Source organism: Protopterus annectens, chromosome 1.part0 (genome assembly GCF_019279795.1).
Source record: "Protopterus annectens isolate FY-2018-M chromosome 1.part0, PAN1.0, whole genome shotgun sequence".
Lineage (NCBI taxonomy): Eukaryota > Metazoa > Chordata > Ceratodontiformes > Protopteridae > Protopterus > Protopterus annectens.
The window spans coordinates 1,761,917,070-1,761,938,713 of NC_056725.1; the positions used below are offsets into that span (position 1 = coordinate 1,761,917,070).

Genomic DNA, 21,644 nt, shown 5'->3' on the forward strand with positions numbered 1-21,644 from the left:
ATCCATGTGCAACTAACAGTGGGTAAAACTGCCTTCCAGTTTATAGCCTGCTACAGACCACCCTCCCAAACCCAGGAACCCCACTCGGCCTTCCTGAGAACACTGGAAAATATGAAGGTCTCTCCAAACACCATTATATTGGGAGACTTCAACTACCCAAACAGACTGGGAGCATTACTCTAGCTCCAACACCCTAGCCCAAAGGTTCCTAGAATTTATAAACTCAAATGCTATGGAACAACTTGTTACCACTCCCACAAAAGGGGAAAACATACTGGACCGGATCATCACCAACATGGGGACTCTATGCTCTACACCAGAAGTGTATCCCTCACTGGTAAGATCAGACCATAAACTAATCTCACTGGATATTCACATCCCGACCCCACCCCTGCCCAGAAAACCACAGTGAAAAACTTCTCTAAAGCAAATTTCACACTCCTCAAAACCGAGGTGGAATCCTTCAAAGCCCCCGGGCCTGTGGAAAATACAGCCCAGACCGCAGAATCCTTTATAAACGCATTCTATGAACACCTTCAGGAATGCGTGGATCATGCAATCCCAAATAAAACCAAGACCCAATCCTCCAAAGGCAGACGTCCTGTCTGGTGGACCCCAGCCATAAACAAACTATACAATAAAAGGAGGAAGCTACTACATCATAGAGCAAAATCCCAAAAAGGGAAGGCATCTCTGATCAGTATTAGCAAAAAGCTATGGGCACTCATAAAATCGTCTAAGGCCAGCTTCGAGAGAAAAATTGCACAGGACACTAAGGATAATCACAAGGCTTTCTTTAGTTATGTTAGGAACCTAGGTGGGAATTCCCAGATATGCTCAGAATTAGTCCAAAATGACAAAAAAAAATACACCGAACCCACAGACATTGCCAACATCCTAGCTGACAGGTTCAGCGCAAACTTCTCCCCATCCCCACCAAAGGGCAAATATCTATCCCAGCAGAGTGCTGCCCCTGACATCTCAGATGCTCAGGTAAGAGCCGCCTCTCCAAAGCAAAAACACAGCATCAATGGGACCAGACGGTGTCCCAGGCTGCGTCCTACATGAACTCCAAGAAGAGCTAAACCCAAACATAAAACTACTGTTCAATCTCAGCCTTACTACAGGATATGTACCCAAAGAGTGGCGTACAGCAACAGGGGTCCCTTTCCACAAAGGTGGTGCCTCAATGGATCCTGAAAACTATCGCCCCATAAGCCTGACTAGCTTGGTCTGCAAAGCTATGGAAAGGATCATCATGGACCTCATAAATAAAGATATTGGGGACCTACAGACACTGGATCCTACTCAGTTCAGCTTTGTTAAGGGCAGATCCTTCCTCTTAAACCTGTTAAACCTGGTCGATTTCTTTGAAACAGTCACCAAGGCCATTGACGAGGGGAAGGTGGTCCACACAGCCTACCTGGACCTCGCAAAAGCCTTTGATACAATACCCCACTTGGGCATTATAGATAAGCTCACCAGCTTAAATATAAACCCCTATGTCACTGGATGGGTTGCAAACTGGCTCAAGGACAGAACCCACATGGTTAGAATTGCTGGAGCAATGTCAGACTCCAAACCAGTTACAAGAGGCGTCCCACAAGGCTCAGTCCTGGGACCTCTCTTGTTCGGTATATATTTCTCGGAGGTACAGGCCAACACGGAAGGACTGTGGCTGACCAAGTTCGCAGATGACTGCAAACTAGGCGCCATAATCGACTCTCCAGCCGACACAAGCATCCTCCAAAAGGGCCTCATAGAAACAGACAACTAAACGCCAAAAAGTGTATAGTCATCCCCTTTGGCAAAAACAAAGTGCCCACAAATTACCACATAGGTGGTAATCCATTAAGTACAGAAGAAGTAATTATGGACCTGGGGACCCAAGTTGATAGCAGTCTCTCATTTGACAACTACGTGGCCAAAGTGGTTAGAAAAACATTTTATATAGCCCAACTAATCATGATGGGATTCACATCTACATCAGGGGAGGTCATTGTGCCTCTTTACTCATCCCTCATCAGGCCCATAATTGAGTACAATGCCCCTTTTGGGATGTACCTTACCAGACACCTGCAGCAACTGGAAAGACCCCAAAAGTACCTCATCAAGAGGATCAAAGGGCTCAAACAGATGCCATATGCTGCCCGGTTAAAGAAACTCCAGCTCTACTCAGTGGCATACCGCCTGCTCAGAGGCGATCTGTGCCTGACGTATAAAGCCATGTCCAACCCGGAATTAATGGACATGCTGCACCTCAGAAAATCCAAATCCCATCGAGCTACGCTCTCGAGAGACTTGAACCTCAGCATTGAAATAAATAGGACATGCTGGAGAGACAGATTCATAACCCAGAGGCTCCCTTCACTCTGGAATAAAATTCCAGTCCAGGTTAGGCAGAGTCCCTCACTGACTCTCTTCAAGAGGAATCTTGATGAGTGGATGGCAGATCGTAGGTTTACCCCAGGTATCACTTCTGTGTCACTGTTAGACAGAGGCACAGTATACTAACCTCGAAAAAGGGCATAGCAAAATTAATTTAAAATGGGTGGCGAAAGCCAAACTCACTCTGGCTAGGCTTATAAATGTTCAAAGATACACCAGCAAAAGATATATAATATCAAATGAATGTTACATGATTTGTTAAAGTATTCATAGGGTTAATTACTTAATGAATTGATTGATTGTTTAATTGATGAGTATATAAAAGAGAATGTGCATATTTGAATATTTGTTCCATTGAAGGCGAATTGCCGAGGTACCAGGACAGTCGAATAACATGAATTAAAGTTGTTCCTCTTTATCTCACCTTTTGACTGCTTCTTTCGCTGGTTTATCTTTGAATATTTGGTGGATTCGTGGTTGTTGTATTTTGTCATAGGCTTATAAATGCCCTAGGGCAGATAGCCTAGTATGAACCTATGAACCTATAACATACAAAAATATCCATCAAGAAGCTCATTATCCCAGTCCTATGGGACATACAGATGGAGTCCTGAATATAGATGGAGTCCTGAGTGTGCCAGACATTCTAAGATTAGTGGCTTGGTTGCTGGACGAGATGGGGGGTAAAGTAGCAGCATTTTGCTGGCTTATGCACTTAAAGAAGGACGGAGGGCCAGGATTTCTGCACCTGATTTGCCACCCTCCCCCCTGCCATAACTGCAAGAAAGATTGCAGTAAAATCTGGCATTAGAGGGTGGAGTTGGAGCTGACTGATGCTACATACAGTAATATACTTAACAAAACCTACACTCAGGGCAGTAGAAAAATCCCCTGCATACAAGACAAGGTACATGATGGTGCTGCTAGTGGTTCCATTCCACACTTCATTATCACCTTCTCAACCTTGGAAGTGACTGTACCATGGGCATTAAAATTAGGAATAATAAGAGCAGAAACAACAGCAGATTGTTATCTGGAAGGTATGCAACAGGGGAGGGGCAGACAAAAATTAAAAAGTACCACTAAACTCTCCTTAGCTGAACAAAAGCTACTTGCTTCATATTCAGAGTGGGCCCAGGTTCCATCTAAATTGTTAGCGAGAATTATTAAAGTTAACTTCAGAAATCCAAATATTACATCTTTATCTTATAATAACAGATTATATAATACTGATGAAGAGATTATTCAACTTTTCACCTCTCTTTACACTGAGTTATATTCAGGTTCTTCTAATTCTGTTAAAGATAATCACTCAAAACTCTTTTTAGACTCTTTGCAGTTCCCTAAACTTAATGATAATCAGCAAAAACTACTTTCTACCTCTATATCGGTACAAGAAATCTTGGATTCAATAGATAATCTTAAATTGGGTAAATCTCCGGGACCTGATGGTTTTACTCCAGAATTTTTCAAAACTTTCAAATTGGTAGTTCTTCCCTTTCTATTTAAAGTTTACAATCATATAAGAGTTAATGATATCTCAGATATTCATTGGAACACATCCAAACCATTCTAATTCTAAAAAATAATAAAGATAAATCTGACCCAGTAAATTATAGACCCATTTCTTTAATTAACGTAGATATTAAGATTCTGTCATCTATTCTGGCTAACAGATTGAAACGGATTTTACCCTCAATTATCTCGTCAGATCAATCAGGTTTTATGTCTCAGAGACATGCTTGGGATAATACTCTATCTTTAGAGACTATACTTCATCTCATTAAGAAAAATCCAAACCCTATATATGCTTTGATTATAGATGCATCAAATGCCTTTGACAGAGTATGTTGGAACTTTCTATTTCAAACTATGTTATGTTTTAATATTCCCTTATTCTTTATAATTTATTAAAAGTTTTATACAAGAATATGTTTACTAGACTATACATTAATGGTCAATTTTCTGCTCGATAAAGATCACTAAAGGAACAAGACAGGGTTGTCCATTGTCCCCTTTTCTTTTCAACATTTATTTAGAATCTTTGCTATTGTTTATTACTCAAAATACTTTTCATAACATCCCTAGAATTCTTAATACTAATATTCATTTCTCTGCTTTTGCGGATGATTTAGTAATCTACTTTCAAACTCCATTATCTGATTACAGAAAAATAATGAATTCTATTGATTATTTTTCTTTGGTTTCCAACTATCTTTTAAATTCTACAAAAACTCATATTTTTCACTTAAATCATTTAGCACACAAATCTTTTTTGTTTCCAGACGATCATTTTCAGTTTACTTATAATATAAAATATTTAGGAATCAATTTAGAACACAATAATAAATCTTCCTTTCAAAATAATATTAATAAATTATGGAACTCTATATTGTCTGATATGGACAGATGGAAGCATCTAAACCTTTCATTTCTTTCAAGGGTGGCCATTATTAAAATGAATATTCTGCCTAAATTTCTTTACCAATTCTCATCATCTGATCAGATAATTTCAAAAATTTTTGAGTCTGTAAATAAAGCTTTGGCAAAATTCATATGGTTCCCTAAATCTGTTAGAATTTCCTATTCTAGATTGGCATTTTCAAGGACAAGGGAGGTTTGAGTTTACCTAATCTTTATCTCTATTATTTGATTGTCTCATCCAATAAACTTCTTACTATCTCTAAATTCAATAACACTTCTTATCCAAATCACTCTTTATGGATAAAATTATGGTATAATTATGTCATTTCTAATAATTTAAATCCTGAAGCTATTCCTTTATCTCTCTGGATAGTTTATTTATTAAAATATATCTACAGTATTTAAACAAAAGATTAGAGATTTCCAAACCTTACTCAAAATGTGTAAACTAGAAAAGATCTCGCACCATGTTCAGCCAATTCATCTAAACCCAAATATATTATTGGACAATAAACTTTTGAACTTAACAAACTATCCTTTAATTAAAAATCTAAAAGTAGGAGATGTTTTGAAATATCTTGACTTGCTTTATCTGACTGGCGTAAGTTATTGAAAGTAAACTGGAATTACTCACCAATTCTTACACAACTAAGAGCAATAATTAAAAAAATTTGTATCTCTGGTCCCCATAGACTCACAATTGAAAAACCTTAACACGATTATCAAAATACTTTCATCATCTGATAAAATGCTCTCAAACTCATATAAATTAATTAATTCTTTAATGATGGACCACAACTGTCTTTTATCTAATGTTTGGTTGAATTACAATTCCCAATTGTCAGAATCTCAGAAAGTCCTGGCTATTAGACACACTAAGGAATTTATCCCTTTTAAAAATTTAGCATACACACAATTAATGATTAATAATGATGCCTACTTTACCCCAATCAAATTAAACAAATTTAACCCAAATAAGTCCCCTTCGTGTTCATGCTGTTCTCATCCCCAAGCAGACCTCCTTCATATTCTATGGTATTGTCATTTTTCTCACAGATTGTGGACATCTTTGAAAGTCAGACTGCAGAAAATGGGATATCAAAATCCACGTTGACGTGGGAATTTGCTATTCTACATATTCCATTGATTCATCTTTCAAAAGTTGATATTCATGTTATCATTTTTATTTGCTCATTACTAAAACTTTATATAATACAAAATTGGATTGATCGTTCTAAATTAAAATGGGTTACTTTCCAGAAAATGGCTTTTAAATTTATTGATGCTCAAAGATACTTAGGTGGAAGTCCAAAAAAAAGCTATTAGAAAGGTTGTGTTAGAAAAGGTTCTAAACATATTAAATAGTTAATGTTAAATATTTTTTTTTTCTCTCTCAGGTTGCCTAACTTGTATATAGTGTACATATGGTGTATGTTTTATTTCTAAATAACTTATCAAAATCTCATGAAGGTTGTTATCACTAGATGAATTGTTATATGTTCATTTATGCCTTCTTGTTATGTATAATCTTTTAATTGTCTTGCTATTCATATAATTAATAAAAAATTTTTTGAGAAAAAAAAAAAAAAAAAGTACCACTAAAGAAAGAAGCAAATGTATATATTGCAAGGTTCCTTTGTGTTAAATGAGTCTATCTGCTGCTTCTGCAAAGAAAAGTTTGGCTCAAAGAAGTGAATATGATTCAAATGAAAATTAAAGAATAACAACTTCTCAGTCATATTTCTAAAAGAATCATAATTTAAACTGAAGTACAGCTGGTAAAACATATACAGTTGTGTGCATGTATAATGCATATGGGAATGCACTATATTTTGTCAAACACTCACTTGTTAAAAGAATGAACTGCAGGTTTTATGTGAAAGTCTACTTTATCGAACATCTGTTTTATCAAACATTTGTTCTGCAGAAACAGATAAGTATGTTTGTATTGGGGTGTGAGGGTGTGCGTGTCTGTGTGTGTGTGTGTGTGTGTGTGTGTGTGTGTGTGTGTGTGTGTGTGTGTGTGTGTGTGTGTGTGTAATGTTTAGAGTAAATTTAGTTAAGGGGTTAGGATATGGAATTTGTGTGAGTGTTTGCAGGACAGGGTTAGTTATGGGGATATATTTAGTGTTGTGCATATGTGCTGGTGTGTGTGTCTGAATATGTCTTGTGTAGTGCTAATGTTAAGGAAAGGAGTTTTTAAAGGAAAGGTGTGGGGTTAGCTCATATTACTAACTTGATGCAGTGGGGGGAGGGACCTCCCTGCCCTTCGTAGTAATGTGTGCTAATCGTAACTCTGCCCTCACCCTAATTCCACATCTTATCTGGAAAAAAACTTTCTGAAACAGTACCACTGTGGACACAAACTTGGATAAGAAGGTTGAAGTAGGTTGTTGGTTTAAAGACTAAAGGGATATTGTTTTCTTTTTGTAATCTTTTGTAGTTTTGAGGATTTGGGTGTTTAATATTGTGAATGTTCAAGTGTTTTTGTTGATCATTTGTGTTCAATATTTTCATCACGTAAAATATACTCTTTTATACACCGTAGCACTCAACCTTTACCTTAAAAATTAGGGGCAAAGCAAAAATAATTACAGAAAAAGCACAAAATTAAGGACAAGTTTTAAACAGTTGTACTAAGATGTGAATTATCATGTATCTTCTGAGATAAAATATCTATAACTGTAATAATGACTATAAATATTAACCACTGATTATCACTTTTTCCCAATTGTAATCCATTACCTTTTCTCACAAAGGTTTAGAATTGATGAAACAGTCTTGAGTCAAAATTTAGAGGCAGCTGAGATGTAAGTGCGCGAGCGCATGTGTGTATATATAAACATATAAGTATATACATGTATGTGTGTGTGTATGTATATATATATATATATATATATATATATATATATATATATATATATATATGCACACACACACACACACACACACACACACACACACATTTCAGTGTTAAATTTACATATATGAGGCAAGAATATCTTAAAAAGCATCACAGTGACAACTTGCAATAATTATCTTATATAAACCAACAGTGAATTAATCACAACTAATAACGGACATTCATATACAATTGTTGTGTGAAAATCTACATGACACTGTTTATGAAGAAGTGTTCAGTTATCACACCCCATCCCCCGACTCTGACCTACCTCATAATTCTCTCAGTTTGCAACCTTTACTGCTGATACATTTCTTCCACTTTATGTAACCTGATATATGCCTGTCTTCTATACATAAGCTTTCTTCTTCAGCATTCAAAACTGTATTGTGCTTAGATTCATGTACTTCTAATATGTTGAGCTTAACCTAATTTAATCACTATCTGATCTGTCACCATGATACAGAAGCATTGTAAAACATCAAGAAGTGTGCTGATGACAAAGAATTGCATTAATAAAACCATGAGAAAGTGTTTTCATTGCATATTAATGCAAAGAAAAAAATATGGCTAGTACCAAGTCACATTGCTAAAATTATTCAGACTCCCATGTGGAGTTTTTTTGTTTGATGCTGCCAGTTGGTACTTGTGTTTTTTCACTGCTCATTGTGAATTTTGCTGCACTTTTCACTCTTTAATGTTCCTCTGGATTGAGTGCACGGCACCATCCTTTTTCTTTTGGTTCTCCTAGCAGGAATAAGAACAACTGAAGCAGGACTGCAAAGAACAGGCATCTGGAAAAGGCTCACCAGGACCGACTTGGATTAATGCTAGAAACTCTAAGAAATAAGCTCAGTAGGTACATAAAGTCACAGCTCAGTGACAGTAGTTTCAGTGAAACTCCTTTAAATCTGATAAAGATGATGCAAACTAATATTTAAACAGGTCAATTTCAGTTTGTTTGAACAAGTCTGTTGACTGGACTGTAGTGTCCTTTTTCAGCCAATATCTAGCTATAGCAATGACAAAGGTAAATTAATTAACAAAACTACACAGTCTCAAATTAGTTACAAACAGTACAAACAGTTACTAAATGCAAAAACTAAACCTCCCCCAAAAGACTGCACTGTTAGTAAATAGTATAAAATACCTAATAATGAAACAATGTAAAAAGCAATAAAAGAACATTCCTTAAAGTTTAATTCTGAAATCTGCTGAATGTTACAGCACAGATGCAAGTCTGTACCAGTTTAGGGTGATACATGATGGTGTTAGGAGCTGCACAGCTCACAGGTCAGACCAACATATAACCAATCAGTTTATAACTACTAGAGCATACAACAACTTTGGAAGGAAAAGTGGACCAGGGTGACATGGCTAAGATGTGCATAGAGAAACATCATGGAAATGTGTGCTGCTGAGTGCAGAAATTAATTTTTACCTGAAACCCAATTTACTTACTTAGTTAAGATCCCAACACTTATGAGCAGCTTAATGACTTCAGTAATGCAGACAGCAGTAGTGGAGAAGTATGTGTCCGCACTGGTTACCCTAGTGTACCGTAGAGCTATGATATATGTTGCAGCCACCAAGGTCATTACCGTCAAGCAATACAGCTTGAATGGTAAACTCACGTTTTCTGAAAATAAGAAAAAATGGGTTTAGAAAATGCTTGCTCCAAAAATAAATTACATTGCTTTATCTATTCCTGTATTACCAAATAAAAATATTTTAAGAGAAATAAATAGAATCCTTTTAAAATTCTTATGGTACCCAAAGAAAAATAGAATAGCTTTATCAAATCATATTAGACCATGGGAGTTGGCAGGAATACATTTTCCTGACTTAGAATCCTATATTAAAGCTTCTAATCTCAAAACAATATTAAATTGGATTGATCCAAAATTTTCTTCAGCATGGAAATCCCTACATGTAACCATTATCCTAAACGAAAAAAAATTAATAAAAAAAATACAACTAAATGATCTGAGCAATAACTTTTGGTATGCACTTTGTGTAAATTTACACTATAATATTGTTAAACCCACAAATCTAAATTATATAAATTATATCTACAATACTTTTAGAGGTTGTGCTAACAATATCAATATTAAAATATGGATACAACTATTGTACCCCTTTAAAATTACAAAAATCTTTTTCAATAATATCAATGCAGATATTCTTAGTATTTGGGAAATGAAAAAATTTACATGCTGGTATCATTGTATAATGAACTTAATTACTCTTGATGCAAAAAAATTTAATAGAAACATTTAATTTAGCAGAATCAGATTGGTTAGCTCTTAACAGTATATTTCCATTTACTCAAGATTTATGCAGAACAATAAAGAACTCTTCCTTTACATCCACACCTAAATGTATAACTCTTATGCATGAAATACTACATGGAGAATTTAGATGGAAAAAAGTAATTTCAAAACTCTATATATAAAGTCATAATTAAATATAAAACCACTTCTAATCAGAAATTTTGGAACTTTATTACCAGGGATTATACATTACATTTAACTTCTGAAAACAAAGCTAACCTCCTACATTCCATTAAATTAACTTCTAATTTACAAATATGGAGAATTTTCTCCTGGAAATGTTTGCATAGAGCATTTTACACCCCTAATAGAATTGCAAATGTAATCTTTTTTAATCTTTCTAAAGAGGTAACATGTTGGAGATGCTCTTGAAAATGTAAGGCTGATTGGCTTCATATCTTTTATAAATGTTCTTTCATTAAAAAATTTTGGGAAGACATTGGAAATTTCCTTCAGGCTATCTTTGCTGATTCCTTTATATTATTAGAATCTTTGATTTTTTGAATATAAACGATTCCATTATAATGAATAACAAAAATAAATATCTTCTTTGGACAATTTTGGCAGTAGCCAAAAAATGCATTACAAGAAGATGGATGTCACCCTCCATTCTAACTGAAGACTTCATGAATCTACTGGACAAAGTAGCATCAATAGAAATAAAAGAACTAAGAATTTATCCTAGAAAATGGACTAATAATCCTTGGGAAAAGGTTTTCTCACTTATTAAGACAATGAATCTAGACACAACTCCATCTAATTGATCAATCTAGAAGCAAGAACTATTTGAATATTGTATAACCTCTTTTATTTGTTTACATTTTTTGCTATTCCCATTTCTTCTGCCTGAGGCCTTTGTAAATTTTGTACATACTTTATGATTATTTGTCATCAAATTGTAATTTATTCTGTTTTCTAAATTGTTATTGGAAAATCAAATAAAAACATTTCAGCAAAAAAAAAAAGAAACTGCTTGCTGATTCATTCCTGAGTTGCTTTGCTGAGCCCTAGTTTAATATTCTGTAACAAATCCAGCTCAGCAAAGAAAACAGTAAAAGGTGCTCACTTACCTCTGTCAATGCAGCAGGCAAAGAACACTGAGATAAATTTGTCTGGGAAAGAAACTTTGTGAAACAAGAGTCCCACAGCAGTCATCTTCCATTAGCAACCAAAAGATGCTGAGACAGAAGGCATTCTCAGAGAATATGACAGGGTGATAGATGACACTGATAATGCATGCATGGAGTGGAATTACTGGTACATCTATGATGTCCCTGCACATCCTTTTTTTGTTTAAAAAACACTAATAAAGTCAAACATTGTAGACAATAAGTACACATATGATAAAATAAAAACCATGGCAAACATTTTTTTTTATTTCCATGCACATCAACTTTCTTTTTAACAAATCGTTCATTACAATATTACATAAATTGATCAATTCCTGCCTTTCCTTAAACCTCGCTCCACCTCCTGAACATTATTCTGCAAGTATTACTCCCACAAATTCCATTCATTTCTATGTAGTTTGCTCTTTCCCTTTTCTAGAGATCCTGCCTACAGTTCTTTTCCTGAATTACAATATTCAACAGTTCAGTTACAGCTGGTTTAGATTTTGATTTCCATTATCTATTAATTGCTTTGTATTTTGGAAGCCAATAGCATTAAACTTACCATATCTGGTCACTTCATAGCATATATCCCAGCTCAAAAGAATCATTTCCATAGTCATATCCATTTGTTCCCCAAACACTTCTGGCAAAGTAGTCTGTAAGGAATTTTTTACATTTGACAGCTCATTACATTCCAAAAAAACATGTTCCCAATTACCACCACCAGCATTTGCCACCTAATCGAGGAAAAAATTCTCTGAAGTCTGCCAGAGTTATAAAAATACCTATGCAAACCTTTCCAAGCAAAATATTACATCTTCTGGATTTTGTTGCATATTTGGGAGCCATAAAGATGTCCTCCCATTTGTATGGTGCCTTTACATTTTCTCTTCCCAAGCCTTTCTAACCTTCTCAGACTGATTCTTATGGTTATCATGCAATATTTTATATGTCCTATTAATTTTTTTAGAGCAATCTCTGTTGTAGACTCAATTAAAAACCCTACCACAGCTAGTCGTTCACTAAGCACTCCATTATCCCTTTCTCACTCTGCCTATACTCTGTTAGCAATCTCTAACTGGGAAGGTTGTAACCTGCAGTCCAAACCTTTGCTTGACCTCATCCTACTCTATTACCTTTCCCTCTCCAGTTATTTGCTCCCAATACCATAGTTTCTTTGTTACTTTACAACAGTAAATTCCAACACCCTCTTCCCTATCTTCTTTATCTACTTGCACTCATTCCCACTGGTAAAGATCTTTTTTTTCGATTTCCATGGTGGATTAGTTCTTAGAATATGTTCTGCTACTTTATCAATATAATATTCTGTATGGTGTTTTTTTCTTAAACAAGAAACATCTTTATTAAATTATCAGTTATCACATAGGCAATCCATATATTTATAAAAATGAAAAAAAAAATATTCACATAATCTTACCTGCAAGTATTATACATCACAAACCATACTGACATAAATTTAGTTGCAAACATTATATATCACTTACAATCTACCCAGTCAAACATTACAAAGCTCATTCAAACCATGCCTTCTTTTAAACCTCATCCCTCCCCTGTAAGCATTTTTCCCACAATTCCCATTCTTTCCTAAGGGATTTGCTCCTACCCTTTTCTAAAGATCCCAATTCCAGTTGTTTTATCGCTGTTACTATATTCATGATTTCTAGTACAGTTGGCTAAGACTTTGATTTCCATTTTCTAGTAACTGCTTTTTTGGCAGCCACCATAATTAGACTCAGCAAGGCCTTACTATCTCTAGGCAATTCCAATTCTGCATCGTAGCTCAGAAAAATCATTCCCTAGGCACATCAATTTTCTCACCTAGTATATCTGATACAGACTCACTGCAAACTCATGCTCCTCTCAAATAAAAAAAATTTCCTCTTTTTTACTTCTTTCTTCAATACACTTTTCCACTTGTCACCTGAGGGTCTACTTTGGTAATTGTATGTAAAGATTTCCAAACAAAAATCCAAGATTTTGTTGCATATTTGGGATACATACTTCTATTCCTCCCCCCCATTGTTTCTTTGTGAGCTGCTTATCCAGTCTCTCTTCCCAATCCTTTCTAACCTCCTCTGATTGATTCTTTATTATTATATATATATGCATATTATGCTACTACTAATTATTCATTTTTTAACAGCTGCTTCTGTTCTAGATTCTACCAAAAAACTCTAGCACTGCTGCTCTTTTGTTTCAGACCCTCTATTTCTCTCTCTTTGCATACACCTTCCCTATTAAGAGGATATATCGCTAATCTCCAACTCCAAATAAATTCTTTCTTGGCTCTTTTTTTATAAACTTAACTTTCTCTCCTCCTTCTCCCAATACCTTGGTTCCTTTGTCTTCCATTCCAATCATCCAATCTCAGCTCCTCTTGCTTACTGACTGCTTATCAATAACTGCAGTCATCAAATCGACAACTCCTTTCCTCCCCATTCCCATGGCTTAGTTTGGCTTAATACTTTCTCCTACTTTATGAATATGATTATTATATTATATATGATTATGGTTATTAATTATTAAATATAATCATCCAAACCCCCCATCATCATCATCCCTTTCCACTTTGAATTATAGGTTTCTGCTTGTGCTACATATAGGGTCCTTAACTATGTAGCTCTCTGAAATACCAAAATTCAATAATCCCAAATAATCCCAATCTATTGGTTCTATTGAGCTTATCCCACTTGACTCTTGCAGTCTTCCCCTCCCAGATAAAATCCTTCAGCTATTTATTAATTTCTATCCACAACTTCTCCTCTGGCTGATAAACATATTCCTGACTTGTGTATAAGACTAAAGGGACTAAAAACATTTTAACTGGTTGTATCTCACTATCCATATCTATATGAAAAAAATCTTCCAATTTCTCAGTTTTTCTACTATCTTTTGTTTAGTCTCTTCCTGCATATCCTTAGTTGCCACAATGGAATTATTTTTAACCCATACTCCTAAGTACTTAATTTTATCATGTCCCCGTAAATATGGACATTGCTGAACCAATTTGTGTGGGGTAACAAATCACTATTAGTAAAGAGAAAAACACCAACCATAATAATAACCAAATGGAAGTAATTCAAGGTGCACCCTCGCGGACAATGGCTAAGACACCAGCAGGATAAAAACAAAGAAAATATTTTATTCCAAGTGTAGTAATTAAGTGCTTTCATTCTGTTATCAGGACTTCTTCAGAATAAATGAATTACACAAAGACAACATTTAAATACCCTCCCATCAACCAAATGGCACCAAAAAGATTTGAACAATTAAATTTTTTTAAAGAGGAGGGTCTTTAAATGTTGTCGTTGTGTAAATTAATTTATTCTGAAGAAGTCCTGATAACAAAAGGACAAAAGCGCTTAATTACTACACTTGGAATAAAATATTTTGTTTTTATCCTGCTGGAGTCGTGGTTGTTGTCCATGAGTGTGCGTCATAAACTGCTTCCATTTGGTTATTAATTTACCGCTATTGCCTTTGTTCTAATTCATTAATTTTGTATCCCAAAATGAGCTGAAGCTGTCTCAAACTGTTCAACAACAATGAAATATCCTTTTCTGGTTTTATCATATGTAAAATATCATCTTTAAATAAAGCCAGTTTTTCTTGACTACCATACCAATTATATTCTTGAATTTCTGAGTCCCTTATATTCTTTGCCAATGGTTCCACATATAATGCAAACAGAGGGGAAAGAGGACACCCCTGCTTGGTTCCTCTGGCAAGCAGAAATTATCAGACAGGAACCCACCCACTGTAATTTTCGCCTCCGATACCTCATATATCCTCCTAATCAACCATATAATTTTATCAGGGAATGCAAATACTTCCATTGCCATGCTTATGAGATCCCATCGTACCCTGTAAAATGCTTTCTCTGTATCATTACCCACTAACAGTACTATTTTCTTACATTCTGATTTCCCTCTAGGTCATCAATGGTCTGTTAATGTTGTTAAATGTTTGCCTTCCCTCCACAAAACCACACTGATTTATATCCATCAATTTTGGCATCATGTTTGCATTGTTTTAGCCATTATACACATAAGTGTTTTATAATCCTAGTTTAGTACTGAAATAGGCCTGTATGAAGCTAGATCTAATAGGTCTTTACACTCTTTAGGTATTACACTATGTCACTACTTTCTTCCAGGATATTGGTACTTCTCCTCCTCTTAAAATGCTGTCAAACAAAACCTTCCAGATCTTAGTTTTTTTTCACTCCTACCTTCCAAACTTCCAGAGGAATACCATCTATTCCTGAGGACTTTCCTGTAGATTGGTTATACATCACCATTTTTTATCTCATCTCCTCCTATCCTGTTAGTAACTGAGCCTCCTCAACCTCTAACCTTGGTATATTTAATTCTTCCATAAGCATTTTCATTTGTACCTTTTCTTGATTTCCATATTTCTCTGCTTTATACAGACTTTCTTAGAATTTCCAAAATATTTCTAATAAATCTACAGGAGTTCTTGTTATCTTCCTTGGTATAGGCTCCCTATGCTTAATGACAGCCCTTTCTACTTTCTGTTGCCTGAGTCGTACTAAAAGTTTTCGTGCTCTAGAGTCATCAAAAATCAGTTTCTTAACAGCAAGCGGACGGCCGTGGTGGTGCAGCAGTCAGCGCTGTCACCTCAGAGCAAGAGGATCTCCGGTTCGATCTTCAACTGGGGTGTCTTCTGTGTGGAGTCTGCATGTCCTCCCTGTGGTCGTGTGGGTTTCCTCCAGGTGCTCTGGTTTCCTCCCACATCCCCAAAGACATGATGCAAGTGGATTGGACACGTTAAAATTGGCTGCAGGTGTGAATGTGTGTGTGCCTTCTGTGGAAGATTGGGCGCCGGGCTGGCAACTAGACACCATAAAAACTCCACTGTCAATCATGAGTGGACAAGGTGATCCACTGTGGCGACCCCTAACTGGGAAAAGCCGAAGAGAGAGTTTAACAGCAAGCATTCTTAATTCATGCATATTATCGAGGTAATCCCTTATCTTTTGTTTAGCATTCTGTAGTTGTTCCTCTGCTTGTTCTGTGAGATTCCACCTATCCTACAATTCTATAACATTTGCCAGTCCCTCTAAATAATTCTTATTACGTCTTAACCACATTTCCCTTTCTTTTATTTCCACCCTATTTTTAAACTGTGCTTTAATTTTATCCTTAGCTTTATATTCAGGAAAAAAATTCTATCTTCTCTAAGAGCTCCTGAATAATCTCCACTACCCATTCCTTAAATTCCTCTCTTTTCAACAGATAAGTGGGAAAATGCCAGTATCTCATTTTTATTTCATTACCCTGTGTTTTTATTTTAGTTATTATTGGCGCATGATCTGAAATAGTTATCGGGTGCATATCAAGACCTTTAAAATTGCATGCACATGTTCCTGTGGAATGTAAATTCTGTCTAGCATAGCCCAGTTTTTGAATTTTGGGGAATATGTAAACTCAAACTACAGAAAAAAATGGAACAGCGTCTTCGTAGACCACACAACAAACTAAAATTTTGTTAAGTGCTTTCATCTTAAAACCAATGTCAGACTTAATCAAATAAAACCTGGCCCACAAAAATGCAGAAGCTTTTATATAAAAGTCATGCCCCACCTCACAATGACATCATCTTAAAGGCATACAAAACAATAACTAAACCATGGCAAAAATGTATTTAAATAATTATTTTTAAAAGGTTTTTATAATTATGTTTTAACAATGAAAGTGGCACTTTGTTGGAAATTTAAAAGTAAAATTACCGCTGAAATGCTTTAAATTTGAGAACACTAGTAATGACAATATTTTATTGAGTCCTGGGAAGGTAGCAACATTAAAATTTACTTTCCAAAACAATTCTTTCATTTCCAGGTGTAATCCAAAAGGACCACTTTTAACATTAGGAATGCGTTTTTCCAGTACTGAAAATTTAAAGTTATGACCAAGAAAAGCTATTAGTAAATGTGCAGCCATTGTGGAAGTCACCCTGTATGGTTGTTGTTATTCTCCATAAGGAACTACATTCAAAATTCTACTATCTCTGGTTGCTTCTCTACTCCCCCTCCCACCTTCTCTTTGTGTTTACATAGTTATCTACCCATTTTTTATATATATATATAAAACATTTATTTATATATATATATATATATATATATATATATATATATATATATATATATATATATATATATATATATATATATATATATATATATATATATATATATATATATATATATATATATATATATATATATATATATATATATATATATATATATATATATATATACACACACACACACACACACACACACACACACACACACACACACACACACACACATTACGTGCATATTACTAACATATCCCTTCAAATAGAGAGGAAGAATCATGTTATCCCACTTAAATTATTTGGGAGGGGAAGAAGGCAAGTGTTATTTTAACTTTTTATTAATTATTCCCCACAACTTCTCTTCTAGCTGATAAAACATATACCTGTGCATAAAACGGAAGGGACTAGAAACATTTTCACTGCTTGCATCTTACCATCCATAATCAAGAGCTTCCAGCTTTTCCATTTTTATATTATAATTTTAGTCTCTTACCACATACCCTTCGCTGTTATAAAAGAATCCTTCTTTATCAATACATCCAAATGATTTATATCATGTTCCCATACATATGAGCATTGTTGAATCAATTTATGTGGGGGCACACAAATTACCTCTGTAGCCTTTGTTTACCATCAATTATTTTGCATTGTAAGAAAAACTGAAACGGTCTCAGAAGGTTTCCCCAGCATTGAAATATCCTTTTCTGGACTTAGTACAAAACAATGTCATTTGCAAATAAAGACAAGTTTTCTTGACCATACACGTTACATTCTAGAATTTTTTGAGTCCCCTACTTACTCTGCCAATGGCTTTAAAATTAGAGCAAATAACAAAGAAGAAAGACATCCATGCCTGGTTCCTCAGTTCAAACATAACTTGACAAAGAGAATCTCTCCCGCCATAATTTTTAGCTCAGACCCTTGATATGTCCTCCTAATTAACTCTATTATTCCATCGGGGAGCAAAAATGTTATAAATAGCATAATAAAAATTCCATCTGCAACAGGATTCATAGCCTCTCGCTTAGCTATTACATCTCCTAAACGTGTGAAAGGTTTAAGTACCTCGTCTCTAATTAATTCATATATCTGCTTTGCACCCACTGCATGAAGTGTCCTATATAAATTTTGCTAGCTGAAAACTACTCATATGGAATGCTCTCATGTATATACACTGCATTGTCTGTGAAAAATCTTTGATTTGAGAATGATTACTTGTGTACTGTTTATTAATGTAAATCGTGTACTGTACTGTATGTGAAATGTCTTACATGTGCAACTTTTCTCCCTGGGACTCCACTGAAAATGGGCACTTCTGGCCCAACTGGACCATCCTGGTAAACAAATGCAAATACAATAAATAAATAAAGAAACTGAATCTACTGAATACACTTTTTTTACATCTATATCAACAGCAGCAGTGGCACTTGCTTTCTGTCTGAGTCATCATTGTTCTATTACATGCCTCATCTCCACAAAGTCATATTGATCCATATCAACTAATTTTGACTTCACCTTTGCAATTCTTCTAGGCAGTACAGTCAAACACTATTATAATCATGGCTTATATGAAGCTGGGTTATATGGATGTTTACCCCCTTTGGGCAATACAGGCACTACAGCTTTCTTCCAAGATGTTGGTATTACTTCATATTTAAAATAATGCTAAACAAAATCTTCCAAATCTTAATCGCTTCTCTCCCAACTTGCAAACTTCCATGTGAATACAATCTGTTCCTAGAGATTTCCATGTTAACTGATTGCACATTACTGATTTTTATCCTAGCTTTATATTAGCTATAAAATGTCAAACCTCATGTGTCTTGACATAAGTCTTCCAGAAATAGTTGCATTTGTAGCTTTTCTTAGTTTCCACATTATTTTTTCAAAAATGTTTGAAATATCTCTAATATCACTAAAGGAATTATGGCCATTTTTCTTGTTATAGTCTCCCTTAAATTGGCAACACCTCCTTCTACTTTCTGCTGCCTAGGCTGGTGTGCTAAAAGGTTTTGTGCACAGAGGTTAATCAAAAATAGTTGCTTAACAGCAACCTTTCTAAACATATGCTTATTATTTAAAAACTTCATTTTCCCTCTAGGACTTTTAAGTTGCTGCTCCTCTTATTGTGCAATACTTTAACTTTTGTCAGCTCCGCTAAGCAACTCCTCTTAAGTTTTCCACTCATCTCTGTCTTGTTTCTACCATGTCTTTCAACTCCATTTTCATTTTATCTCACTCACAAGCCGTCCTTTCTGGGAAAGATGTCAACCTTCCCTAGCACTCAAATCATTTCTACTACCGATCCCTTAAATTCCTCTCTTTAACAAATAAATAAGAACGTGACAGTCTCATTTTACTTCCTTATTACCCTGCAACTTTATCATAGTTTTTATTGATGCATGATCCAAAATTGTTTTTAGATGCGTTTCAAAGCTTTCAATTATGTACACATTCCTGTGAAATATTTATATCCTGTCTAGCTCATTTACTGTACCTTGGGAAATAATATGCAAATTCTGTGTTTCTACTACGGACTTCACAAAAACAATTCACACACATTTTCTTCATAAATCTACATTCTTTTATTACATTTTCCCTTCCAGGTCCCCCAACACATCATCTCTATTGCAAATTGGGTTACGGCCCCCACTTAGGTTCATAGGTTCATACTAGGCTATCTGCCCTACGGCATTTATAAGCCTAGCCAGAGTGTGTTTGGCTTTCGCCACCCATTTTAAATTAATTTTGCTATGCCCTTTTTCGAGGTTAGTATACTGTGCCTCTGTCTAACAGTGACACAGAAGTGATACCAGGGGTAAACCTACGATCTCCCATCCACTCATCAAGATTCCTCTTGAAGAGAGTCAATGAGGGACTCTGCCTAACCTGGACTGGGATTTTATTCCAGAGTCAAGGGAGCCTCTGGGTTATGAATCCGTCTCTCCAGCATGTCCTATTTATTTCAGTGCTGAGGTTCAAGTCTCTCGAGCGCGTAGCTCGATGGGATTTGGATTTTCTGAGGTGCAGCATGTCCATTAATTCCGGGTTGGACATGGCTTTATAGGTCAGGCACAGATCGCCTCTGAGCAGGTGGTATGCCACTGAGTAGAGCTGGAGTTTCTTTAACCGGGCAGCATATGGCATCTGTTTGAGCCCTTTGATCCTCTTGGTGAGGTTCTTTTGGGGTCTTTCCAGGTGTTGCAAGTGTCTGGTAAGGTACATCCCAAAAGGGGCATTGTACTCAATTATGGGCCTGATGAGGCATGAGTAAAGAGGCAGGATGACCTCCCCTGATCTAGATGTGAATCCCTTCATGATTAGGTGGGCTATTTTTCTAACCACTTTGGCCACGTGGTTTTCAAATGAGAGATTGCTATCAACTTGGGTCCCCAGGTCCCTAATTACTTCTTCCGTACTTAATGGATTACCACCTATGTGGTAATTTGTGGGCACTTTGTTTTTGCCAAAGGGGATGACTATACACTTTTTGGCGTTTAGCTTGAGGCCATGGCTCTGGCACCAGTTGTCTGTTTCTATGAGGCCCTTTTGTAGGATGCTTGTGTTGGCTGGAGAGTCGATTATGGTGCCTAGTTTGCAGTCATCTGCGAACTTGGTCAGCCACAGTCCTTCCATGTTGGCCTGTACTTCTGAGAAATATATACCAAACAAGAGAGGTCCCAGGACTGAGCATTGTGGGATGCTACTTGTAACTGGTTTGGAGTCTGACATGGCTCCAGCAATTCTAACCATGTGGGTTCTGTCCTTGAGCCAGTTTGCAACCCATCTAGTGACACAGGGGTTTATATTTAAGCTGGTGAGCTTATCTATAATGCCCGAGTGGGGTATTGTATCGAAGGCTTTTGCGAGGTCCAGGTAGACTGTGTGGACCACCTTCCCCTCGTCAATGGCCTTGGTGACTGTTTCAAAGAAATCGACCAGGTTTAAGAGGCAGGATCTGCCCATAAAGCCGAACATGGGTAGGATCCAGTGTCTGTAGGTCCCAAATATCTTTATTTATGAGGTCCATGATGATCCTTTCCATAGCTTTGCAGACCAAGCTAGTCAGGCTTATGGGGCGACAGTTTCCAGTATCCGTTGAGGCACCACCTTTGTGGAGAGGGACCACTGTTGCTGTACACCACTCTTTGGGTACATATCCTGTAGTAAGGCTGAGACTGAACAGTAGTTTTATGTTTGGGTTTAGCTCTTCTTGGAGTTCATGTAGGACGCAGCCCGGGACACCGTCTGGTCCCATTGATGCTGTGTTTTTTGCTTTGGAGAGGGCGGCTCTTACCTGAGCATCTGAGATGTCAGGGGGGCAGCACTGTGCTGGGATAGATATTTGCCATTTTGGTG

At 36.0% G+C, this 21,644-nt stretch overlaps 1 protein-coding gene across 2 annotated transcripts in view; it reads right to left on the reverse strand.

The window, feature by feature from the left end:
- SLC35A1 (solute carrier family 35 member A1) overlaps nucleotides 1-21,644 on the reverse strand; it is a 532,373-nt gene that overhangs the window by 423,574 nt on the left and 87,155 nt on the right. For both annotated transcript variants that reach the window (XM_044069159.1, XM_044069151.1), the window contains exon 2: nucleotides 9,176-9,353. In XM_044069159.1, coding sequence (XP_043925094.1) covers nucleotides 9,176-9,353 — 178 coding nt within the window. The remainder of the gene's footprint in view (nucleotides 1-9,175; nucleotides 9,354-21,644) is intronic.